Below are 24,449 nucleotides of genomic sequence, written 5' to 3'. Positions count from 1 at the left end.
AGCCTGTTCCTGTCTCACTGTGACTGAGGGGAGCACCTACAGCCAGACCAGCAGCAGGTAGCACTTGGGGACATGGGTTAGTGGTCAGCTTGGCAGTGCTGGGAGAATGGTTCAACTCAAGGATCTTAAAGGTCTTTTCCAACCTAAAAGATTCTATGAGGGCACCACAGCCTCCCCTCCCCTCAGGTAACCTGGGCTGATCATCCTAGCACCAACCACCCATATTCCCAAGAAGTGGGATGCTTCTAGGGCAGGAGGTGGGTCTGTTGCCAGTCTGGGTTGCATCTGCTGAGCAACTGCAAATGGGCACGGAGACAAGGCTATTTCTTTTTCATAGATGCAACAGAAGCCTAAATATATATTTTTTATCATCTCTTAGTGAATTTATTTCCACTGTTCCTGCTCAGATAGGGCAAAAGAGAAAAATGAGCTACTTGTCAGCGTTTGAGGTGGTTCACAACATTGTCATCACTTTTCCCTAATTTGAAGGACACTAAACCCCCGTGTTTGTTTTAAGGGTTTTTTCTTGAGGGGGAGGGAGAGCAGTGGGAGGGGAAGACAAGCCCTAAATTACACTGATCTTCAGCCCCAGTTATAAAAATATCAAGCAGCTTCTATTTAAACATGATGATCTCACGTGTCCCTGAGCTGTGAATGGCAGCCAAGCCGCCCAGTTTGCAGCTCAACAAACAACCAAACGGAGACCACAGTTTGTTCCAGTTGTTTATTTTGTACCATGTTATTTCAGAGCAGTGAATACAGATGGTTTGCTCTTCTAGGCTTCAATACACACAACTATTGTGCCTAGACCTCAGTGGTCTGTTTATAGAAGCTCTATTTCATAAGTAAGTTGTACTTGCTCACAGCACGAAAGTCCTTTACGGCTAGATCTAATGACAGAGTTAGGGCTAGTGGGTTGGGAGCCTGATATTTGGGTGCCTGGACTCCTGCTACAGGGGACAGCAAGACAGGCAGCTCTGAAGGGTGGTGCAGGAACCTGTCTATGAGCTCTTCCTACAGGTCACAGGAAATTCTGCTGCATGGCCGAGAGCTTCTGGAAAGGCATCTCTCCTGGGGTCCAGACACAGCCGGCTTGGGAGTGAGTCTGGAATGCTGTGTGGAAAATAACTGCCTACAACTGCTTGTTCAGTAAGCAGCACCTAAGTCAGTTCTTGGATCTAGCCCAGGGCTCTGTGACAGGCCTTTGGGTATCAGCAGCTTTAACTAGACTTGGATTCAAAGCATATTGCTTAAAGGTGTTCAATTAGACATAAATTTATAAATTTTGTATCAACAGTCAGATCTTTCAAATGAATATTGCTTTTTTAAAAAAATATCCTATCCCTGTAGCAATCCCTGAAATAATGTTCCTGTAACATCTTTATCATGCAAATAGCAGCGTGTAGGCAATTCAAATATAAAATAAACAGCTCTGTCCAGTGGAAAACGGAGGCACTTAGGCAAAGTGACTTGTAGTCACTCATGATCTATGCAAGACTTAGGAACAATCATCAGACCTGATTCCCATTCTTGAGCTTGAACCACTGGACAGGCAAGTGTTGGTTGGAACTACTGCATGGTGGCAGCAATACCTTTGTTATGTCAAGATGGGTTTGTTTCATGTTTAAACTCACTCTTCTGAGCTCATTTCCTGTACCTCTCGCTCCAGAAGCCAGCATAACTTGGTTCCAATTCTCCATTTTTAGAGCAAAGATGGATTAGAGTAAGGTAAGCATCCTAAAAACATCAAGTTGACATTTCACAGGTGTGATGCAGAGGCAACATAGATAATGTGTTCATACAGAAAATAAAGTTTGTTAACCAGGCCATCTGTTGGTACTGTGTTTTACTTTTTGGTGTGCCAAACGGTGTGTTCTAGGAGCAATCTGGCTTTTCTGAAAGTCTAAAGAAGGCTTGAAAAAACACACACGAGCTCTTCAAGTGAGTCCATGCTCCAGCACCTGCTGGAGCTGCATTGTGTTACTGAGGTGGTGGGGAAATTCCTTCTGAAGCCAACTTAACCTTTTCTCTCTCCCTTTCTTCTCTCTCAAACCCTGAACAACAGATGGATCTGCCCTTGGTGTACCGGGCGCAGCATTTCCGCATCTCCTGAAGCACAGCTTCACACTTGGACTCCATGTAGTTGTTCGCTGGAAAATAAGGAGACACCAGGTCTGCGGAGAGGAACAGGCTTTGTTCCCTGAGGGAACACATCTACCCCACCTCTTCAGCTGCTTACAAGCATTCCATCATTTTCTCTGTTCATAAAAATCTCTCTTTAGTTCAGAGCAAAGGCTCTCGGAGAGGAGCCCTGCAGGAAGAGACAGAGTCTGGTTTGAGTTCAGAACCACCTGTCTGTCTGTCCAGAAGCAAAGGGCATACAGAGCCACCTGCTCTGCCTTGGATGAGCTCTGCAACCACTACACAGTTACACTCACAGCAGCACTGACTTTTAAAAGATTAAAAGAAGCAACAGCAGCATAATGTGAGACACACAGCACCCATGGAGAGCCCAGAAAGCAGCAATAAACGCCTTCTGGTTAATGAGCAAACCACACTGCAGTGATCACTGGACTATGAATTCCCAGAGATCACCCCTGAGAAAAAGGTTATGGTGATTGCTGCAAGCTGGCAGCCCAGGAGGCGTGGCAGGCCCTTGGAGAGGAGAGCTGATCTCTTTCTGCCATAGCCTGCAGCTGATGAGTGCTCCGAGGCTCTCTTAACTGTCCCTCTACCTTCGCAGCTTTGTTTCTAAAACTGTGGCTACATACAGGCACTCCCTGTTATCTGTCAAGGGTGCATTCCTGAAAGTCACACACAGACAGGAAAACACAAAAGAGATTTACAGTGGGCATTCAGTCTCACAGAGGAAGCAGCAAGATCTTTTGGAACAATGACTTTTGAGAAGTCAGCATCTCCCAAAGGTCTGGCTCCCACCCTCTGTCCTACGCACTGGGTGCAGTGATAGTGCATTCCTAAGTTAAGGCTCTGAACTTTAGTTTTTACAGGGGAAAATTGCTTTGCTCTCTGTCAACTCAGCTGCTTCATCTGTGCACATCAGACAACGCCACAGCACAGTACATGAACAGCAGCACTCCAAAATGACAGCTCGAGCAGCGGTGACAGAGAAGTGTACGTGCAGCAAAGAGCTTCTCTGCCAACACATAACCATTCAGATCAACACTGTACACAAACCTACACAGGCAGAACACTTGGAAAACCTCCATGAATGTTATAAAAAGAACATTGTCTCGGATGGGACCAAAACAGGGTCAACCATAAGCTTTTAAGTGCAGTAATACAGGGAGAGAAGGCAGTCCTTTGTGGGAGAATGCTCCAAACCATGAAGACAGTAAAAGGTAGTCTCTAACAAATGCTGGGGATATGAAGACCATCTCATACCTCGAGGACACATCACCTGTTCCTGACAGACTTCTGTCTGACCTGCTCTTAAAACACCCCTGGAGCAGCTCTGCAGTCTTCTCATACAATCCACCTACTCCTTCACTAAACCACGCTGTAAGAGAGCTTATTATAATGTCTAGCTCTCCCTGCCCACAGCTGAGTCCCAAAAATACACCTGGGATCTCACTGCCAGCATGGAGAACACTCCAAGCACATTACTGTTACTAATGCTCTATTTTATACTAATGATGTCTCATTATTTACAATTAAGCACAAAGCAATTCTATTAAAATCAGACGTTATAATTTTGTTCGTTTTGCAACCAGGCAATGCTAATGTGCTCTGTTCCTTCTCAAGGTGAAAGGACAACAAGGTTAAGTTAAAAGAATTAAGTTCCACCAAAAATCAAGACACCAAAGACAAAATGACACTCAGTACCTTGCAAGCATTTCTGTATTTCACAGGCTTGTTTCTGGCAGGGATCCTTCCGGGACATGTTCAGGAACTAAAATGATAGGAAAATGTTACTGTAAATCAAGGTGCTTCTCAGGGGGTGGGGGAAAGACAATGTCCTACAGCCACATCCTTCAAGAGCTCCCAATTTCCCCCACTGTCACCATTCAGAAAACATCTGCTGCTGCTTGCAGGTGCCTGCCAACAAACACAAGAACACTCTGTGTCTGGCTAAAAGATGATGATGAGGACAATGAATATGGGAAATTTTATGCCACTAAGTTTTCTTTTCTCTAGTCAAAATGTGTCCTTTTCCACTTGGATGTACAAAGTTTCCAGAAAATATTCAAATTAACATGGCTGACTATATTTTAACAGTTTTCTATCTCTAGACTTTATACTAAGACACATATTTATGTGAAATCCACCTCTGTGAGCTTTACACAATCAAGGATGTGGTCCTAAGTCAGGAAACTGCATCCGGAGAAGGCATTTAAAAAAACAATCAACCAAACAACTCAGTTGTGTACATCCCATCAAGCCAACAAAGAGGGCTTTTTTCATTTTGTTTCAGGAGAAAGTCTCTTGGAAATCCCCTCCCTCTGTCCAAAGAACCCCTCAACCAGATTGGAGGACAGCTCCATCTTCAAATGTTCAATGTTCAAATCCATAGGAAACAGGATTTCAGATACTCAGTTTGACTTCTCTGCAGCTGTGACACCTGTAACTGTGTCAGAGTAAGATCAAAAGCCAAGCAAAAGCTGGTGGTACCAGTAGTTGAACGGGAGACCTCTAAGGAAAGCACCATTGTCACCGAAAGTGGTGGTGAGACTGAACCCTCTGAGCCACAGTTCAGCCTCTGCTCAGAGCTGGGAGCTGCTGCCTTTCCAGTTTCTGACAAGTCACCAGCCCACAGCACTTCCCAGTATCACTAGGACATTATTTGCAGCATCCTGGCCAAACTCCACTTGGGGCAATTGCATTCTGCCTACCTAGAACTTGCCCTGATGTTTCACTTGGTCACAATACTCCTCTTCACTGCCTGTCCTAAACTCTTGTGTGATGTTGCTGTGTGTTGTTTTTAAATGCTTCCACCTCAAAGGTGGCTGCATTTCAGTGGAGAGAGAACCTTTTATTGTACAAAACAGACAATGGCATCTTCCTAGAGCCACTGCTCCTGAAAGACAAAAATTCATATTAAAGAAAGACTGGGAGTAAACAGTGCACAGTACAAAGCAGGGGTAATGTCTGCACATACCAGATTAATCCCCAGGCACGAGTTTAAGCAGCAGTTCTTCAACACCACCAAGCTGTAAGCGACAAGGAAAAGTTCAATACGTCTACAGTTACTGTGGTTGAGCTAATGGACTTCAACAAAATAACAGTCCTTTGCCGTCCCTCAAGGATCTCAAATGACTTCACAAACAGGCATGACTATGGTCTATTGTTGCCACCATCCTTACCATGAGATGGTGCTCTATCTCCCAAACGCGAGAGTTACTATCCCTGTACTGCTCACCCTGGGACAGCTGCCACATGTGAGGCAGCCGGGATGGGGGGAGCTGGCTGGGTCGCAGCGCCTCACCCAGGGGAACCTGAACTCTTTGGATCCGAGCCCTCAGCATACCTTCCTCCTGGGGGAAAGTAACAAACAGAGCAGGCAGTTACTGGCAGTGCAGCAGAGGCACCTGAAACAGCAATGCTACAACCACGGGGAAGCTCAAAGCACACACTTGCCTCTTCTGCAGTCACGAGCCAGGTTTTGCGGTGCTCATCGCAGTAAACCCCCACGCGCCGCACCCAGAGCCGCACGGGAGGAGCGCCAGCCTCCCCTCCCTGTGCCATCCCTCAGGCGCTTCCGCAGCTCAGGTGGACGGCATCGGCCCGCGGGGTGCACACGTGGCCTCTTTAGCTCTGAGCACATTCACGGAGAGAGCTCCCGGACCTGGCAGACAGGTGGTGTCTGACTCGCTGGAGGAGATGCTACGTGCGGAAATGTCCCTAAAAGTCAGCTCGGGAGGCTGAGGTGGTGCCTAAGCCAACGGAAGCGTCAGGCCGAGTCGTACACTGGGACACGCGTGCTGGGTGACATTGGTAAGGCATTCTGGGGCAAAAGGTGCTATTGGTGCGAAGTTAAACCCTGTGAGTACTGGCTTTGCTCATTCCACTAACAGTCCTATTAACAGTCTTTGTGTAAAACGGGAGGGGGGGAAAAAAGAGGTGGTCTAAATCCCAAAAGCAAAACTCGTGACCAGGAGTGAGGTGAGCTTAACAGGAACGAAGATCACTCTGGAGACAAAGCACGGAACTCGGTGTGCAGGACTCTCATCTTTGGAGCTCGCAGAGCTGTCGGGTTGCAGGGTCCTGTGTCTCATCTCTCAGGGACGGCAGCACTGTCCGTTCACACACAAACCCCTCGGGAGCAGCTCTCAGGACTGCGTCGCTCGGCTTTTGGCTGGTCACAGAGAGCCACCAACATGGGCGGAGGAGCTTGGGGCACTGAGGTGGTTCCTGCTACTGTAACTTTTGTTTAACAGCACGTTTATCTGTGTGCAGGTTAGACCAAGCTGAGCCATTAGCAAATGGAGGTCAGGGGAAATGATTCTCTTTGAACCCTAGAAGAGGTAATCAAAATGGTACAGACAGTCTTCATCCTTCATCTAGGTGTAAAGTAGAACAAAGTTAAGCTGTAACACAAACAACATCCTCCTGCTATGAAGCAGATGCAATATTCCTTATCCCAGTGAAACACAGTGGTCTTCTGAAAACTTGTAAGGTTATAAGGCATATTTCAAACAGGAGCAAGAAAATCTGGGTACAAAATAAAGGAGGGAAAGTCAGGGAGAGAAAAAAAAAAAATTGTTATACATTGGGGTGCATATATAACAGAAAATACTCTTCCATGATGCTTTCCATATCTCCCATCAGTGTTTCTCTACCTTTTTGAGCCAAAAGAGCACTCAGCCTTTTTGAGAACAAAACACCAACCACGGATCAGCCTGAACAGCAGCGTCACAAAGAAAACTTTGAATGTTCTTTTATTACTTCTTTTTTTCTCCCATTCTGTTTGTTTCCTTGCTTGATGTGCAGGGACGTCTACGTGCCCTATACAAAGCACCACTGTTCTGACAGCCATCCTGTGATGAGGGACAGGCATTCCAAGGAATGCCCCACCAGCTGGATTGCTGGCATTTAGAGGAATGTGACAGCAGTCTGACAAGGCTCACAAGGCCTTCAGGAATTAGGGTTAAAGGGACATTTCTGCAATTCTTTTCCTTTCTGCTTTACCCTAAGCCACTTAACAAATTTAAGCCCCTTTGTGGAAATCACTCTGCCCAACAGTGAAATGCAGCAATTGCCACTGCTCCTTTTCAGTCAGCTGAACGTAATCACCCCAGGTGGAATTCGGCCAGGATACTCTCCTACTCTGCAGTAAACTGCAAAAAGTTCCATCATGACCAGAAATGCCCAAGAATTTGCTTTTATTACACTCAAAGCTGGAATTTCTACAGCTCATCATGCCCAGAATCAGAAGGCTCAAGCCTGGCTCCAGTAATAGGAAATATGTCTCAGTAAGTGAACTGTGTTTCCTACTGTAAGTAAACTCTCCTGGAAGGTCTCCTATCCAAACACTGACCTGGTTCAGCCTGGCTGAACTACAGGTAGGCAGACTAAAGCACAACATGCACATTTGTGTTCATGGTGTGTGGAGATGGCAGTGATGACAGATCCAGGACAACAGAACAAGGTCTCGTGCAGAGGACACTGTGCAGAATGGGCAGAGGTTAATGTGTGTGTTCACCCTTTGCCCCACTGATTTGTCCCAAGCTTCCCCAGAACTGCAAAGTTCAAAGGCTCAGTCTGGCCTGTGGAGGTGCCCAGTTAGTGCCACATGGAAAATCCTGAGGTCAGGCAAAACCGTCGATTGGGTTTGAGGTGGGACAGGAATGGGGTTTGAGGTGGGACAGGTCTGTCTGCAGCACCCAAACACACCAAAGAAACTGGAGATTCCACAAGCACACGCTCAGACAGTGCACCTGAGAACATACACAGTGTCTGTTTGTGCAGGTTTGATCAGAAAGCAAAAACAAAGCCTGAAGGAAGACATGGGTGGGAGGAGAAGAGAGCTTACTTATATTTTAAACAAGTTTTAAACCCAGGTTCTTATGCTGCTTGCTTCATAACCTATTAAAAAACCCACCACAACCAACAAAACCCCCAACAGCTTAAATTTGCAGGATTGCAGCATCATCCTTTGAGACTTTAACATTGCCACCAAAATAACTGTAGAAGGCTGAGCTGTTCAAAGTGTTGTTTTGGGGAGATTCAAATCCCAATCCCCACAGACAGGAATAATACTGGCAGATGTTCTGTCCACCTTAGCATCAATCTTAGAAGTTTAATGCAGTTCTGGGACCTGGATGGATTTCTGAGCCATAATACATGGATAAATGTGAAAATGGCCAGGAGGAGGAATGCAGCTTGTAGTGACAACAATTTATTTGGTTTTAAATTGGGTACATTAAAATATTTTATGGAAACAGTGACAGAAATTACTCCAGATGCTGCTTGGACCACCCCGGAGCTGGAGCTCAGTGAGCTGAACAAACTCCACCCTTTATCACCTTCTCTTCTAAAAAGCAACCGGGAGTTCAGCTGCCATTTAGGCACCAAGAAAAAGCACTGCTGAGGCTCAGCAGTGCTGTGCTGACACAGTTACAGCCCCTAGAGCAAGGCTGGCCAGCCTGGCCTTCTCTTGGGGCATGAGAGCTGCCTGCACACCTCAGGGCTACGAGGGTGCTGAGCCTTCCTGAAAAACCCAGCCCGGCTCTGGCAACTCGGGATCTGATGATCTGGTGACTTAAGGGCATGTGGAGACACTCTAAAGCTTCTTCTTGGGGGTTTGGACTCTACTCTGCCTGGAGCAAGCCCCTCTGACTCCACGCTCCGCTCTGCCCGACCTACTGAGGGGTAGCAGATGCTCACCGACCAGCCGGGCTGTCCAGCAGCGTGGGGAGGGCAGACCGAGCTTTGGTGGGATCTAAAAAAACAGGAAGACAAAAAGATGGACATAATGCGAGGGGAGCCACGCAGAAGGGCGGGGAGGGCGAGGGAAGGGATGCAGGAGCCGGGCCGAGGAGCGGGAGCGGGGGGCAGTGTGGCCAAGCCGGGCAGGAAGGGCTGGAGGAGAGGGGGTGTGGTACGGGCGTGGGACCGGACCGACCATGGCGGGCCGGGCGACGCGGCCGCAGCGGCGGGAGGAGGGCGCAGCACATCGCCACGGCCACCGCGTCCCCCCCCGGGCCGGGCGGCGGGGCTGGGCGGGCGGCCCTGGGCGTGAGGCGGCCGCGGGCGGGCGGGCCCGCCATGACCTACCTGCACCCGCGCCGTGACCGCCGCGCCGCGTGCGCCGCGCAAAGCCTTCCCCCGCCCCCCGGACCCGCCGCCTCCCCGCGTCTGCCCGCAGGCCCCGGAGGCCGGACCCCGGGTCGAGCCGAGTCGGGTTAAGCCGGATCAGGCCGGGCCGTCCCGTTCAGGCCCGGCCCTACCACCCCCCGACGGCCCGCCGCGGACATCGGCCGCCGCGCGGAACAGCGGCGGAACCCCGGCGCTGCCGCTCCCGTGGGCGGCACGGCCCTTCCGCCGCGCCGCACAGCTCGCCTCGGCGGAGGCCGCGCCGATTGGCTGAGAGGGCCCGCGAGCGCCGCTGCTATTGGTCCATCCGCTGAGGGGGCGGGGCGAGAGGGGCAGGCGGGCGCGGAAGGCAAGATGGCGGTGCAGGCGGTGCACCTGGAGGCGGATGCGTTCCTTGTGTGCCTGAACCACGCGCTGAGCACCGAGAAGGAGGAGGTCATGGGGCTCTGCATCGGAGAGGTACCGCCCGCGGAGGGGCGGCCCCGGGGAGGGGCGGGTGGTGGGGCTGCCTATGGGGGTTGTGGCCTGCGCGGGGCCGTGGGATGGCGGGGCGCGGGCTGTGACCGCCGGCATCGCGCACGGAGCGGCCCCGGCACCCCTCTCGTCTGCGGCCCCAGCAGCCGCCAGCGCGTAGGTCAGCTCCTGTGAGAGTCGAAGTTCAGAGCCAGGAAAGCTTCCCGTCCCCATGCCCCGGCGTGCTCCGGTGCACACCTGTGCCTTGGGATGCTCAGAGCAGCCGGCCGTGCCCTGCGGGGGATTGTTTCTTTAGCAGAGGACTGACTGATTTCCCCGCTGTATCGTTAGGTTGACACCAGCCGAATCGTCCACATCCATTCTGTGATAATCCTGCGCCGCTCTGACAAGAGGAAGGACCGCGTGGAGATCTCACCAGAGCAGCTTTCAGCTGCTTCCACTGAAGCAGAGATATCCTTTAGCAGAGACAGCAGCAGGCTCGCCAGTGCTTTACCTCAGAGCTCTTTTCAGGTGCTGTGTTTTACACCTGTAGCTGGCTTGAAGCCATCAGCTGCTCCCTCCTGCAGCTGCCCGGCTGGGAGGGCTGTGCTGGCAGTTGCCTTTCTCTGGAGTCTTTGTTGGTTCCAGCACCTGCAGTGGAATTGTGTTATAAATTTTTGATCGTTGTTTTGTATTTGGTCACAGATAAAACTGCAGTGTGTTTGTGGAGGGCGGTGGCAGTTCAGCAGGGAGGCTGAGTGGAAGGTGAGAGGTCAGCAAGGCTCCAGGTGCTGCACTGGGGAGCCTCTTCTCTACACACACTCGGGGATGCTGGTTTGAACAGCTGCTGAAGTGTTGCTTGTTGCCACATGCAAACAGAATCGAGTTTGCTTCTGCAGCAGTGACTCCTGATGGTGCTGGGGAAGAGGCTCCCATCAGCTCTCTGCAGTGTGTCATCACCCCTCCAAAGGGATCTGGAATTCTGCTGACTCATAAGAAACTTATAAAACTCTGCTGTTTTTCCTTGTATGTTCAGCTCTTCCCTTTGTCTCTTGGTTCCCAAAGCTCCTTGACTCCCACACAGGTTGGCTGAAATGACAGGACGTCCCATGAGGGTGGTGGGCTGGTACCACTCCCACCCCCACATCACTGTCTGGCCCTCACATGTCGGTAAGAGCAGCCCTGAGCTGGGCTCTGGGTGAAACTCCCAGCTCTTGATCCTGGGACTCAGTCACTGGAGTTCCAGAGCTGCACTTTTAAAACAGTTCTGAGTCTGAAACATTCTTTTATAGGATCAGATTGTCTGGGTGGGCTTCAGGGGCCCCTGCCAGTGTAGCCCCATTCCTGTGTGTGCTCTCCAAGGACTCAAACATGACTCAGGAGTCACAAATCAGCTACTGCTGTTCTTCCAGATAGATAAAATAGACCTTGAGTGTGGGGAATAGCAAAAAAAGCTGTGGGAATCCTGGGCCTACTGTGACGATTTCTGACATCTGTGAATGTTAATGCATAGCTGAAAACTTTCATAGAAGAAGTACATGAGTATCTTACACGTGTTGGACTTTATGGTGACCTGTGGCACCAGGCTGGCTGTGAGATAATTTCTGGTTTTGTGAGCTCACCTTCTATTTTTAAGATTAGCTATTTAATTACATTATAAATTGGATCAAGTTTTTTATTTAAACTTTAATCACCCGGAGTAAGGATGTAAACATAAAGTTTGTGACATTTGTTCCCAAATTTTAGATCACCCTTTAAAAGATGGCAAATCATTTCCCACTCCTGCAGGTGAGCAGGGCAGGTCTCACTGTCATTTCTGTGCCTGCAGATGTCCGCACTCAGGCCATGTATCAGATGATGGACCAAGGGTTTGTAGGGCTGATCTTTTCCTGCTTCATTGAGGACAAGAACACCAAGGTAGGCAACTTAAAAATGGCAACAAACCCTCCAGGTGCTCATGAGAAACATCAGGGCAGAGCTGAAGTCCTTGGGTGCAGCCTGCAAAAAGGGCAGAGCTCTGCTGGGAGCACATGGAAAGCACAGTGGGAATGGTGGTGGTTGGATTGTGATCCCAAGGACAGGAGAACAAGTGACAGTTCCTCTGTGCTGCCCCACAGCCTGGCTGTCCAGGAGGGCTGCAGCAGCAGCTGCAGAGTGTGTGCACTGAGATGGGGCAGGGCTCTTCCCTCAGGTATCCAGCCCAGCCCACAGCTCTGCCCCTCTGTGCTCCAGGCTCTCCAGGAGGGGTGGCTGTCGTGTGAAATAAGCTGACAGTCAGGTCTAGGCTGTCCAGGCAGCTGCTGCTTGAGAGTTTTTCATCACTAAAGGGTTTATCAATATATGCTTTAAGCAGCTCCAGCAAGCAAATCACAGCAAAACATCTGGAATTCTATTTGAAAGCATATTGTGCTTCCTAAAGGAATGTGTGGTTTTAGAGGTTTTTTGCCTTTGGAATCTGACTTTCTGCTGTCTCTCTTAGACAGGCAGAATTCTCTATACCTGTTTCCAGTCTATTCAGGCCCAGAAGAGCTCAGAGTGAGTACAGCAGAAGATTATTATGTCCAGTTGTATTCTGTCTTGTCTGTCCTTTCTCTGGGTTGTCTCTAATAAGTGGCTTCTCAGTTGTGAGGAGTAAATGTACAGAGATGCCTGCACAGGGTCTCCTGACTTCTGGTCCTGCAGGCTGCTGGAAGAGAATCTAAAGACTAGGAGTGATTCATTTAGCCTAGATAATTTATTATGTTCAGATTTGCTGAGGTTAGGGTGGGGATTTGTGCTGCAATTTGTTGCGTAGCAGCCCCACCTTTTTGCTTCCAGCTCTGGAGGTCGAGCCCTCAGGTTTGCACCTTACAATTAAAATTCAAGACAAGTATGTGGATATAAGATGCTTCCCTTTGCCTGTCAGCTCAGGCATGTGTTCCCAAAAGTGGATGTGCAGCACTGCCAGGCCTTGGACAGACTGTTGGAAGGTTGTAGAAGTAATTTTTTTGTTTGCTTCTTTTAATGATATCTCATACCGTTTTAGATATGAAAGGATTGAAATTCCCATTCATGTTGTCCCCCATGAAACCATTGGGAAAGTGTGTCTGGAATCAGCTGTGGAGCTGCCCAAGATCCTTTGCCAAGAAGAGCAGGATGCCTACAGGAGAATTCACAGGTAACAGCCCTGGGACTCTGCCCCTCTCCAAGGCAGTCTTTGCTGACCTGTTCTGTTGTTGCTGTACTTAGAGTACCAAAGCCTTGGCAAAGATGTAGAAATTAAGAAGGATTAGCAGCTCACGTGCCTCTGTAGAACTTTCTGAAGTCTGTAGAACCTGAGCCTGGAGTTATCAGCAGAATTCTGGGGTTTTGTGATCACAGGTTGTTATCCTTGTGAATGTGCACAGCTTCAGCAAGTGAAGAGGTTTAGGTGTACCTGTGGCCTGCTCTGTGATTCCTGGGCAGCTGGTTTTACTGCCTGGGTTTAATACACAATTCCCTGCTGTCTTGTTTCTAACCTGCTTTCTTTTCCTTCCCTTAGCCTCACACATCTTGACTCTGTAACCAAGATCCATAATGGCTCAGGTAAGGATTCCTTGCATGTGATAATCCAGGGTGCTGCTCCCAGAATCAAAACGGTGAAGTCTTGTTACATAGGAACAGAATTGTAACTAGATACTTAAAATGAAAATGTCAAAGGCTGTAAAACACCCTAATCCTGGGGTTCATGAATGTTATATCCTTCAGGCTTTGTAGAATTGGTTAAAATGACAAAAGACTTTGGGATTGTTTGGGGTTTTGGGGTTTGGTTTGTTTAGGTTATTTTTTCTGTTGGAACAGGAAAGGGGATTTGGGATTTGTTGAGTGTTAAAGTAGTGTCTGGCTGCCCTGTATGTACACTTCCATCTCCTGGCACTTTATATGTGTTACATGGGTGTGACATCTTTCCTTCTGCCAGTGTGATGGGGTGAGTCCTAATCCCACTTCTATTCTTAAATTATTACCCCATTGTCCATTCTCACACGTTTAGGAAATGAGGCACTCTATGATGCTTCTAAATTTAGACATTAATTAGCACCAGTGATGAGCTGTGTGCAGATTTTCACTGTAGGTCTGTCATCCCTGCCTGGGTCAGACTGAAATGGTGTTTCCATGTTGCAAGCTGCCGGTTCTGACCTTCCTGTGGAGATGTGTCGTTGCCATGGCCAGGATGTTGGAAGGTTTCCTTGGCTGTCTGTTGGCTTTGGGGGTGTTGTAGCACCGAGTCTTTTGTGTGTTGCCCTGGCATGATGTGTTGTTGCTCTTTGCAGTGTTCACAAAGAACCTCTGCAGCCAAATGTCTGCCATCAGTGGGCCCCTGCTGCAGTGGCTGGAGGACAGACTGGAACAGAACAAACAGCGCGTGCAGGAGCTGCAGCAGGAGAAAGAGCAGCTGCTGGAGGAACTCGCTGCTTTAGAGTGAGGAGGAAATGCAGACCCTTCAGGAAAGAGACATGAAAAAATCTTCAAGAACTACTCCAGGCTGAAGGGTGGCCCTACACTGCCCCTCAGTGAAGGTCCTGGCTGTGCCTCTTCTCTTGGAGCACATCTCCAGGATCAGGACTCTACCTGCCCCAGCTTGGTGCAAAGCAGTGCTGTGTCTGCAGGTGCTGCACTTGTGGATCAGTGGTGGGGCTGAGCAGCACCTGAAGACTCCTGTTTTGGAGAGCACACACCTAGGGAACGTTGTTTCTCCCTCTGTATTTTGACAGAAGTCCTACTGCTTTACACGTATTCCAGGAGCCTGGAACAGGAGGGTCAGAGGGGAAAAGTGTGTCCCTGCTGTCATATCTGATGCTGCCAACTTCTGCCTTCTCTTAGTAGCTTCAGTTGACCATGATCTTATATCTAGTAATGTTTTGGATCACTGGTCATTCATCCAGGCAGGTAAGAGGTGGGAGGGAAGCTTGGGAACAGACCTGGAAGATCTTTGACATAGGATCTGTGTTCAGCATACATCAAACCAAATAAAGAATTCCAAAGCTAGAGCTGTTGGGAGTAGAAATGAAATTAATGCTACAAAGTGCATTTTTTGGTCAGTCTGTAGTCTCTTACTCCATGCAATGTTGGTGTGTGCCTAGCACTGAGGTTCTGTACAAAATGACTTATTTCTGCTGGCTCAGTGAGAGGACTGTGCTTCCTTCCCAGAGGGAAGAAGGTTAAGATGCTGGGCAGAGAACTGGTAGATACACAAGCCTGACATTCTTACATGCTGAACTGCAGGAATTTCTTAAGACTGGAACAAAATAGCTGTTGTTGAACTAATCCCTTTAAATGTTCTTGGTGTTGCATTTCACAGTATCCCCCATCATGTACATCCTCGTCTGTGTTCTGTCTTGTGAATCTGTCTCACGTGAGCAAAGGATGGGACAGTGAAAGTAACAGAGCTGAGGAAGGCACTCCCTGTCAGTGACAGCCAATATTGATTAGCAGCTGTAAAGTGCTGTCAAGATTGCTTTGTCATACTTTTCAGTCTTTCTGCATTTCTACTGGCAAATCCCCTAAGAGTAGAACTTCCTTGAAGTATATTGCTCACCACTGTTTTGTTTTTCCTTGGAAGTGCTGTGAACAGTAATTAATCAGTTTTTGAACAGTCACTGGTTTCGTGCTGTTGTTTTTGTTACTGGTTTTCTAGTTCAAATGCTCCTTTACCTTGCTTCTGGAGAAGGGAGGGTGGTGTCTCAGTGCCCCCAGGCTTGATGAGGGCTCCTGGGATATGACCCAGCAGCTCTGGGCCTCCTGGAATGGGGATCCTTGGCTTGTAATCCCAGTGACAAAAGGATGTTAAGGACGGTGCTGATCCACAGCCTGGCTCTCCAGCCAGGAGAGCTGGGCTGGTACCAGGGTTCTGTATTCCCACACAGCCATGATTAAATTGAAACAAAGCAGCCTGGTTTTATTGCAAGAGTTAGTATCAAATTGGCATTTATTGATTATCAAAATTATTAATCACCTGAGCAATTTGCTTACAGAACACACAAGCACTGTAACACACATTCAGTTGCATTTTACATGAAAGACTTAAACCATTGACAAAACCACCTCATTCTGTGGGGGAAAGTGTTTAAATCTGCTTTTCCCAACCTGACCTTCTGCATCTATTTTAGTTTCTATGAAATCTCAATGACAGAGGTACACTACATTCAAATTCAATCAAAGAGCTTCAATCTTACTGAGGGCTAAAGGGCTTTGGAGAAACTCACACATTCTCTTAATGGATTTAAGGCACCATCTACCCACCACTTAATTGTAACAAAAACAGCCAAGGATCTCTCAGGAAACTACATGGGAGAGTATCTGAACCCATGTTGAAGCCCAACTCAGGTATGCCCCTTTTCCTGCCTTGGAGTCATTCAGAGTCAGAGGACTTGGGCTGGTGGGCCTGGACTTTCTTGCCTCTGGCAATCTCAGCCAGAGATGCAGCAGTTCTTCAGCACACACACAGAGTCTACAGCTTATCAGCTGCCCAGATGAAACAGTAAATCACTGGAGTCACTGAAGACATGCTACGTGTGAGTGCTGCTCAGAACTTTTACTACTCTCAATACAAAATTTAAGTGGCACCAAGAAAGGAGGTATACTGAGATATTAAAAGGAATCTTCCAGTTTGGTTTTCAAAGCAAAATCAGCACTGAGTTTCCTCATGACCTCTGCATGACTCAGTCCATGCTGCTCTCTCTTAGCAAGTCCATAGTTTTCCTTCACATATTTAGCAAAGGGTGTGAGCTGTGTCTTGGCAGGGGTGCCCCCCTTGCCCGGGGGCTGCCTGAGGACCAGCTGCCCCCTGCAGAAGGCGCACACGAACCGCGCCGTGTCCAGGGACCGCGAGTGCCGCCCGATCCTGAAAGGCAAACACAAGGACTTTGAGTCCACAGAACTCCTTTCTCTTCTGCTGAGGTCAGATTTCTAAAGGCACTATTTTAGAACAGAGAACAGTACATCACACGGTGGTACAACCAAATCTGTATTACACTTCGCTACCCTAGAACCTTTTCCGCTGTTTTTTCATCTTGGTTCCTTCCTCTGTAGTTCTACTCTCAGCCTAGAGTATGAAGTGCTACAACATTTCCAAATACCTCCACAACTCATGTATCAACCCCCTCATGAAGTTTCTCCTCAAAGACATCACTAAAAAAAAATCTTCTCAATGCTCTGTTGCATCTAAGCAACTACTGACTGCATAGGCCTAATAAACACTCCAGGGTACGTCAGGTGTTTCTTTCCAGTACTTCTGGGAGTCACACATATGATGCTGAGGTAAAAAAAATGCCATAAATGGTGCCATTATTACAGGTCATGTCCTAGTATCAATCCTTCCCATCACAGTGCTGCTCACATCTGTGAGCATATTTAAAGTCATCAGGACACAGACCCCAGGAAGCTTCCTCTGATAGTTTTTTCTAGTATCTAATCACTGTCAAATATTCTGTGCCCAGTTTTTACAGGGATTTGTTCCTTGAAATCTTAGGTATGTATCTCTTGCTGCTTCCCAAAGACCTTCCCTCATCACCAATGGTCCTCAGACAACACTTCTGTCTGTCCTGACCTCTGAATTAGAACTGAAACTACCTGGAAACAAACGTGGACTCACATAGTGACGTTCCGTGGGCTCTGGAAAACATCAGAGTATCCAAATTGCTTTAGCGCTTCAGAGACCCCTGATTTTTAGACACAGGACACTGCCAAGTTAAGAAGTTAATACACAGTCGTATGCAAGATGAAAACTTTACTCACGTAGCTTTGCACCGAACACACTCGTAGGTGAATTTGTAATTAATCTCATAGCTGTGGCATCGTGTCACCACCGGCAGTTCTGGATGGATTACAGCTGATTTGTTGGCATAGAATCTCCAGAATCGCCCGTGTCCGTCCCGAACGCCGTTGATGAGCCAGGTGGCTGCATGGCAAACCTCGTGGATCAGCGTGTCCCGAAGGCGATCTTGAGGTAAAGGTAACAAAGACAAAGGTCAGTCAGGTGTGGGGAAGAACATGCTCACCTTTGGTCACTGCTTCAAGGCCTCTGTCTCTCATTCTGTACTAAGATGCAAGAGTTATTTTGGAGGTTAGAACTACCAATGTCTTGATAAGATAATATGCTCTAAAACAAGGTTTTATTTAGTGCATTTCCAGATTTATGATCAGCCCAGTTCTGCATCCTAGTTACTCCCCCACACACCTAATCTGGCTGGTAAAGCTGCCCCATCCCTGGAAGTGTTCAAGGCCAGGCTGGACAGGACTTGGAGAAACCTGGTCTAGTGGAAGGTGTCCCTGCCCCTGGCACGGAGTTGATACAAGATTGTCTTTAAGATCCCTTTCAATCCAAACCATTTTATGATTCATTTTCCCATATTGGGAGGGGATGAGAGAGAAGTAACAGTTACAGTACCACATAATAGAACTTAATTTGGCACTGACCTGTCTTTATTCCAGCTTTAAATACTACCAACAAGGTGGCTAGCTGTGATGGAAGAAGTCAGATTTTAGACTGCCATTATAACACAGAATTAGAGTAATACGATGCCTGTAGGTCTTCAAATCATTAAGAAATATAAACAAAGTATTGCAGTTAGTGTGACTTACATCTCTGTTCTCACATTTTGTACATTTGCCCAGCCTCTTAAAAGGGCTGTGGAATGTGGATAAATCCATACATGTGTTTATTTATTTACATAAGATAATAGAAAATTTCAAAGCAGGCTCCAGTTCCAGATCTCTTAGGCATCAGATTCATGTTTTTATCTCTAGAACTTGCCTCCTCAAAGGACAATCAACACAGCCTTTCTTTGACCTACCTGCAGAGTCACAGACTTTCTCAGAGAGTTCAATGCGAGCGTAACGCTTCCCTTCAGGGCCTTCTCTCTTCCCCGTTACACAATACCCCGCTGTTTTTCTCATTTTCTTATTCCAGATTATTACCATGTCCTCTGGTAACTGAAAAACAAAACAGCACATGTCATCTGCCCACTCCTCCCTCTCTTATCTTCTGACCCTCTGACTCCCCTTGTATTTTACTACATCCAGTCGAGGATGTCTCTGTTGGTGCCCTGAACACTTAAGATGCCAACTCCCCCTCCTGTGGCTTCTTATTCCCACCATCAGTTGTCCTGTAACCAATAAGGGGAGTTTCATAATGCAGGATGAGACAGAAAGTCCTTAGTTCCTCTATTCTACCTCCGAGTACCTCCAGGTACAGGGCTGAAGCATTGGGCAGTAAGATATTTCGCTTCAGCAACAGTGAGTTTGTTCAGCTCAGTTTTGTGTAAAATCATGACCTCAGCCTATCCTTGGTCAGCTCAACAGTATTTTCTCATTTGCATGAAAACACTTTCCTTCCTGGGGAAAATCCCATTGGAATTACTGAGGGCAGCATCCTTCTTTTCAAGAATATTTCTCCCCAGAGAAGGGTCCCCAATATCCCAGATGATGATCCCAGGTCAAGACAGCAGTTCTCTGAAATTGAACCTTAAATTTGAAACACAACTTGTAGCTTTATGTTCACCCTAAACTGTTATTCGAAGGATCACCACGTTTTTAATCTGTTCCACAAAGGCAGACATGAACATGCAATAGGAAGGAAGAAAGATTACGTGCAGCATTTCCATTACAGCTGGGAAAGCAAAGCCAAAACTGCTGCATCACAGTGGTAACAAACTCCTTTCAAAGAAATTGCTTGGACTAATTCAAACATAAGCCATTGCTATAAAGCTTAACTTCTACAAAGTGAAGGAGGGTAAAGAGCAATTACATCAAACAGGGAGGAGCAACATATTAACGAGCGTTTTGGGATGGTAGTTCTTGTTTTGAAACCAACCTTTTGCTCAAAGATGGTACTATTAAACAGCCTGTAGAGCTTCTGTGCCAGCTCCTCTTTATTTTTCTTGAAATACTTCACATAGTGGGAAGCTGGATTTGAAAGATCTTGCAAGAAACAATCAGGCACTGAGCATACCCTGAGCCTGCAAGAAAAGCCATTAAGGCATTTACTGAAGTACAGAGAGACATGGAAAAACACACAAAAAAATAATGGCCACTTGAGAGCCAATGAAGATCTCAGGGATGCTTCAAGTGGCATAAACCTCTCATGACTCTTTCCACTAGCTTGCCCTCATGAGGCCCACGACTATCCTCTTACCCCTCTGAGAGCATGAAGGGGCAGAGCTGTTGCAACAGTCCTGCAGTTACTTCATTAATTCACAAACTTAGATTATGAGGACTCCTGAGTAGGAAAAGAGGGTGGCTCAGACTTTGTGATACAGTGAACCACAACTATACTGAAATTCAATCAATGTATCAACAGCCCTAATATGATCATCACAATAAAGGTGTCTTTTCAGAAACAGCCAAAGATGGTCAAGGAATGCTCAGGAATTCCTTCAAGGAGGAATTCAAATCCACCAGGATTGCTAACTCAAATGCTGCACCATTCTGACAAAGAAACACCTTTGAAGATATCATTTATAGGTTTGGTATTGTATGCACCATTATAAAATGACTAAAGGAAACAGCACATGGCTAAAAAGCAAAATAAGGGCAGCAATTAGAAATGAAAAATGCATTCTTTTGAAAAGCCTAAGCTGCATCCACATGTAGAAAAAGACACATGAATTCTCAAAGTTATAATGATACAAGTAAAAAAAAAAAATCAATACACTCTTGTTAAAAGGTATGAATTACTAATAGATTAGTTTTGATATCTCTTCAGAGGAAAGCAGCTGGATATATACAATCTGTAGAGCCAGCACGGGTTAGAAACATGCTGTACCAAGACAAGGAATAGCAAGAGAGATAACATTTGCAAAGAAGACGACATTTGTCAGATTTGTCACCAATTCCTTTAGGCAGAGACCAGTTTATATTCTCCCTGTCATACTGGAGACTGAAAACTCTGGTTTCCAGCTACTCAACCATTAACAAATGCTGAATTAGTACAAGTTTCTAGGTAGCAGAGGAATCACATCATCCTAGGCAAAATGCTTAGCATCTCTCTGTCCATCTACAGTTGTCCTAGGACACAGGAACAATGGAGAAACACTCACCTTTTCTCTGTCTTTGCTGACTGTGAGCAACTGACTGATTCGCTCCTAGGAATTCTTGCAGGAGTCGTTTTCATGGAAGGTGTTTCTTGAAGTGAAATGGATTTTGGCTTTGGTGCCTTGACTCCCTCCCCTTCCACAGGCTGTGCACCTTTGCAGGGTGGCTTGATGTTTTCTAGTTCAACAGGAAGAGTCACAGGATTACACAGCATACATTAAATAAAAAAGATCACAGAATCATTAGAAACCACCAGTTTGCTTTCAGAATAATAAATAATAATAAAAACTAAAAAGCACCTACAATGACAAAAAACAAGAACAGTGTAAAACTTACATCTTGATGGCACAAACTGGCTTTTCTGAATGCTCACAGGAGTAATTCTGGATTGCACCAAAATCCTTTGCAAGGTGCTGAGCTGCACCTCAGAGGTCCACACCACACAAATGGACAGAACCAGGCAATCACCACTGCAAGTCAGCTAAGGGCTGCTCACCTGTTGTGCTTGGCTGATAGACAGTTTTACTTGTGCTTAAGACTGGTTTTTGGGGTAGACTTCGCTTCTTTATCCGTTCCATTAAAGATCCAAAACTGTCATCTGAGCTATCTGATTCCAGCCCTGTACTGTGTCCTAGTGCCACACCTGGCAATTTATTTTCTGTATTTTCACAGCTTCTTTCTTTCCTTCTAACAAGTAAATCTGGACTGCCTTTGAAAACTGACTCTTTCCGATTTTGTGGAGGTGAAAGATTTATGCACTTCTGACTCTCTTTCAAGTCTTTCACTCCCTTTTTATGGTGGTTATGCCATGGACTTTCTACAAAGACAGAATCCTCAGTGTCACTTGAAGTGTCAGGATACTGCAACTCTTGGCAGCAAGTGTTTCTCTTTCCAGGAGTCATCAGCTTTTTTGGGGTCCGGAGATCTTTCTGTGCTGCAATTCAAAAGAAAGACCTTTAAGTTTTGGGAGTTGCATTTAGGAGACCTGCCTTTGTCTTAACACAAAAGAAATCCCTTAAAAGATAGGAAAACACAAAGAACAGTAAGGTATCTTCTAATTTTCTTTATTATGCCCTGCCCATTTACCATCTTACTACATGAAAAATCACTGAAAGTGGCTCGCCAACAAACATTCCTTCTGACCCCTCAGATTTGTCCCATGAAGATCAAGGGATCATGTCAGATCTATAGCTGACTTTTTCTTTTTTTTAATGCTTCTGGTCCACTTTGTTTTACCCACTTCCCCTCCAGACACCATTCCATCAGCTTTTCACAGTCTGCAGCGGGCACACAGGGTTTTTTCAGGGTTGACATTCACACCAGATGGAAGAGATCCTACCCTTTTCGAGCAGGGGTCAGCTCTCCCAAAACTTTATGAGCTCAGCAATGAATGCTACCTTCCCACTCATTAAAAAGTCTGCTTCATATTTGCTGTTGGATGATTGCTTACCACTCTTTGTTGTGCTCTTTTTCACTTTCAAGTCCAAGAAGAAATCATCTGAGTCATCAATGAAGTCTTTCAAACTGTAAAAAAATAGGCAAATGGTGTGGAATAAAGGTAGGAGTAAGCAGAAAAATAGAGCAGTAAATCTGCCTTCCTAAAACAGCAATCCAAAAAAAGCCACCCAATATAACATTATCAGCTGCTCTCAGCAAATGTCACCAACTGCATCCGTGAATAGGAATGGCAAGAGCATGTGCACCTCCAAATATCCCATTTTACATTTGCCCTGAACATGACTGAGGATGTAATAGTTCTGTCTGCACTCTCTCCTATACAGGCCAATGAATCAATACAATTTTAGATTGTTTTTCTATATTCTGATCAGAAATATGATACAGAAAACTAAAATATGAACACAGAAAACTCATTAATGACAGCACCCACCTTGCATCTGCCTTTTTAGATACAGATTTGGGAGTTTTCATTTTAGCTAAAACTGAAACAAAATAAGATTAATTAAGAACAAGGTTCTATTTCACTTGTTAAGCATTTTTAAAAGTTTGCAACTAGTAAAAATTTGGTCTACAAAATTTTCCAAAACCAAGCATAATTATATCTATGTATAATTCCAGCTCTCAATTCCTCAAAGCTGGCAGCAGCCTTCTAGTCTCTGGAGACTAAGAATGAAGCGAGTGACAGGGAACAGACAAAACTGAGGCAACAAGAAAAATAGAATGCAAGGCACAAAGAGTGAAAACTGAGACAATTCAAGAATACTCCCTGTGGCACAGACACCAAGACTGCACTGCAAGGAGAGAAACTGTCATCTGAGCTATCTGATTCCAGCCCTGTACTGTGTCCTAGTGCCACACCTGGCAATTTATTTTCTGTATTTTCACAGCTTCTTTCTTTCCTTCTAACAAGTAAATCTGGACTGCCTTTGAAAACCGACTCTTTCCGACTTTGTGGAGGTGAAAGATTTATGCACTTCTGACTCTCTTTCAAGTCTTTCACTCCCTTTTTTTGGTTATGCCATGGACTTTCTACAAAGATAGAAGCCTCAGTGTCACTTGAGTGACACTTCATTGTCACTACTTTGCAACACAAGCAATGAAAGAAAATAACGTGTAAAAACGCTTCACTAGAATTAGACAGAAATGTGTCCTTTTCATACTCCTTCATAACACAAACTAACGTGTCATTACTTACACATTTCAAATTCATCATCACTGCTGGAAGAGAAGTACAGGGCATTGCTGCAAAAATGAAATGCAGAACTTTGGTCACAACAGGATCTGCATCTCACTGGTCTGAAACACCCGTGAACACCAAGAACCAAATATGCACTGGGAAAAACACCGAAAGTCCCAAATAGGCTGAACTATTTTAATTCTTTATAAAAAGCTCATTTCTTATCTTACACGCGGTCTGTGATATGACAGAGAAGTGCATTATAGTAAGCCCAAAACCTCAAACCATGCACGGATGAGTAAGAAGCTGTTTTTGCATGAAGTGCACTTTAATATAGCTGCCATGAATATTTAGCAGAACGCAGCAGCTGCCATAAAGCTATTTCAAGAGGCAGAATGAAGGCATTACCACCTGGACTGCTATGTCCATGCAAATGTAGAGGCAGCCCACAATACCCTTACCAAGTTATTTCGTTTTATGAGAACACGAACCAAACATTAGCAACTTCAAAAACACGTTATGCAGCTGCTTAAAAGGCCAGGAAGACAGCTTTTTTAAATGGACGTCATTTAAACCTTAAAGACTGCAATTCTGAAACATGCTGATACCTACCAATTACCATAAAACAAATGAGGGCGTAATCTAAAATTATAAATATATACATGTAATATATGCTAGCTATAATGTAGCACATTATGTAGTTATAGATATTCACACATATGTGTGTGTGTACTAGATATAAATACATAGATACAGATTTTAAAAACTCTCTATATAATATTTTAATAAAAACACGTCAGCACACACGGGCTGGGGCGCTGTTTCCCCCGGCGCCCCCTCACCTGCCGCCCCGCCAGCCCTGGCTCCCCGCAGCGCCTCTGCCGGGGCTCCTCCCGCCCGCAGCCGAGGCCCCGCTCGCTGCCCGCCGTGCCCCGGCGCCGCTGCCCGCCCGGCGCCGCCATTCGCGGTCGGGGGGCGCCGGGGCCGGGGCCGGGGCCGGGGCCGGGGCCGGGGCCGGGGCCGGGCCGGGGCCGAGCGC

At 46.5% G+C, this 24,449-nt stretch overlaps 4 protein-coding genes across 9 annotated transcripts; 1 reads left to right on the top strand and 3 right to left on the bottom strand.

The window, feature by feature from the left end:
• Positions 1-710: 710 nt before the first annotated feature.
• On the bottom strand, positions 711-9,281 carry CMC4 (C-X9-C motif containing 4). Of its 5 annotated transcripts, none has more exons than XM_048319311.1 (4): positions 9,235-9,281; positions 8,845-8,899; positions 3,844-3,910; positions 711-2,150 (listed from the first exon to the last, which is right to left on the bottom strand). In XM_048319311.1, exons 3-4 carry the CDS (start codon positions 3,899-3,901, stop codon positions 1,981-1,983), a joined length of 228 nt encoding a protein of 75 aa, XP_048175268.1. In that variant the 5' UTR covers positions 3,902-3,910; positions 8,845-8,899; positions 9,235-9,281; the 3' UTR covers positions 711-1,980. The 5 variants fall into 5 exon arrangements, with proteins under 5 accessions (XP_048175268.1, XP_048175269.1, XP_048175265.1 ...); XM_048319312.1 differs by having other exon boundaries at positions 8,824-8,899; positions 9,235-9,244; XM_048319308.1 differs by lacking the exon at positions 9,235-9,281 and having other exon boundaries at positions 8,824-9,076.
• On the bottom strand, positions 3,871-8,830 carry MTCP1 (mature T cell proliferation 1). Of its 2 annotated transcripts, none has more exons than XM_048319313.1 (4): positions 5,596-8,830; positions 5,322-5,492; positions 5,117-5,168; positions 3,871-3,910 (listed from the first exon to the last, which is right to left on the bottom strand). In XM_048319313.1, exons 1-3 carry the CDS (start codon positions 5,701-5,703, stop codon positions 5,121-5,123), a joined length of 327 nt encoding a protein of 108 aa, XP_048175270.1. In that variant the 5' UTR covers positions 5,704-8,830; the 3' UTR covers positions 3,871-3,910; positions 5,117-5,120. The 2 variants fall into 2 exon arrangements, with proteins under 2 accessions (XP_048175270.1, XP_048175271.1); XM_048319314.1 differs by lacking the exon at positions 3,871-3,910 and adding an exon at positions 4,947-5,035.
• A 323-nt stretch (positions 9,282-9,604) lies between the features above and the next one.
• BRCC3 (BRCA1/BRCA2-containing complex subunit 3) lies at positions 9,605-15,341 on the top strand. Its single transcript, XM_048319306.1, has 8 exons — positions 9,605-9,732; positions 10,078-10,197; positions 10,809-10,896; positions 11,555-11,643; positions 12,206-12,261; positions 12,752-12,883; positions 13,247-13,290; positions 14,016-15,341. The coding sequence occupies exons 1-8, from the start codon at positions 9,628-9,630 to the stop codon at positions 14,165-14,167; spliced, it is 786 nt and encodes a 261-aa protein (XP_048175263.1). The 5' UTR covers positions 9,605-9,627; the 3' UTR covers positions 14,168-15,341.
• Positions 15,342-15,652: 311 nt separating this feature from the next.
• On the bottom strand, positions 15,653-24,356 carry GCNA (germ cell nuclear acidic peptidase). Its single transcript, XM_048319305.1, has 10 exons — positions 24,253-24,356; positions 23,429-23,475; positions 22,664-22,715; positions 22,226-22,299; positions 21,272-21,709; positions 20,781-20,952; positions 19,556-19,700; positions 18,537-18,675; positions 17,479-17,683; positions 15,653-16,585 (listed from the first exon to the last, which is right to left on the bottom strand). The coding sequence occupies exons 2-10, from the start codon at positions 23,430-23,432 to the stop codon at positions 16,333-16,335; spliced, it is 1,482 nt and encodes a 493-aa protein (XP_048175262.1). The 5' UTR covers positions 23,433-23,475; positions 24,253-24,356; the 3' UTR covers positions 15,653-16,332.
• Positions 24,357-24,449: the final 93 nt, after the last annotated feature.

The sequence above is a fragment of the Corvus hawaiiensis genome, chromosome 14, assembly GCF_020740725.1.
Source record: "Corvus hawaiiensis isolate bCorHaw1 chromosome 14, bCorHaw1.pri.cur, whole genome shotgun sequence".
NCBI classification, from domain to species: Eukaryota; Metazoa; Chordata; class Aves; order Passeriformes; family Corvidae; genus Corvus; species Corvus hawaiiensis.
This window is presented reverse-complemented; position numbering and strand designations above follow the sequence as displayed.

Bases quoted from the DNA above. Each gene is read 5' to 3' on its own strand.
- MTCP1 (XM_048319313.1), bottom strand. From the start codon at position 5,703: ATGGCACAGGGAGGGGAGGCTGGCGCTCCTCCCGTGCGGCTCTGGGTG. The intron at 5,493-5,595 runs GCAAGTGTGTGC...ACTTTCCCCCAG, and splicing joins GGCTCGTGACTGCAGAAGAG to GAGGAAGGTATGCTGAGGGC. The intron at 5,169-5,321 runs GTAAGGATGGTG...TGTCGCTTACAG, and splicing joins AGATAGAGCACCATCTCATG to CTTGGTGGTGTTGAAGAACT.
- CMC4 (XM_048319308.1), bottom strand. From the start codon at position 8,931: ATGTCCATCTTTTTGTCTTCCTGTTTTTTTAGATCCCACCAAAGCTCG. The intron at 3,911-8,823 runs GTAGGTCGGGCA...CTATCATTTTAG, and splicing joins TGAGCATCTGCTACCCCTCA to TTCCTGAACATGTCCCGGAA. The intron at 2,151-3,843 runs GTACTGAGTGTC...CTTATTTTCCAG, and splicing joins AATACAGAAATGCTTGCAAG to CGAACAACTACATGGAGTCC.
- BRCC3 (XM_048319306.1), top strand. From the start codon at position 9,628: ATGGCGGTGCAGGCGGTGCACCTGGAGGCGGATGCGTTCCTTGTGTGC. The intron at 11,644-12,205 runs GTAGGCAACTTA...TGTCTCTCTTAG, and splicing joins TTGAGGACAAGAACACCAAG to ACAGGCAGAATTCTCTATAC. The intron at 12,884-13,246 runs GTAACAGCCCTG...TCCTTCCCTTAG, and splicing joins GCCTACAGGAGAATTCACAG to CCTCACACATCTTGACTCTG.
- GCNA (XM_048319305.1), bottom strand. The intron at 19,701-20,780 runs GTGAGTGTTTCT...CTTTTCTTGCAG, and splicing joins TCAGCAAAGACAGAGAAAAG to GCTCAGGGTATGCTCAGTGC. The intron at 17,684-18,536 runs GTAGGTCAAAGA...CTTTACCTCAAG, and splicing joins GAAAGTCTGTGACTCTGCAG to ATCGCCTTCGGGACACGCTG.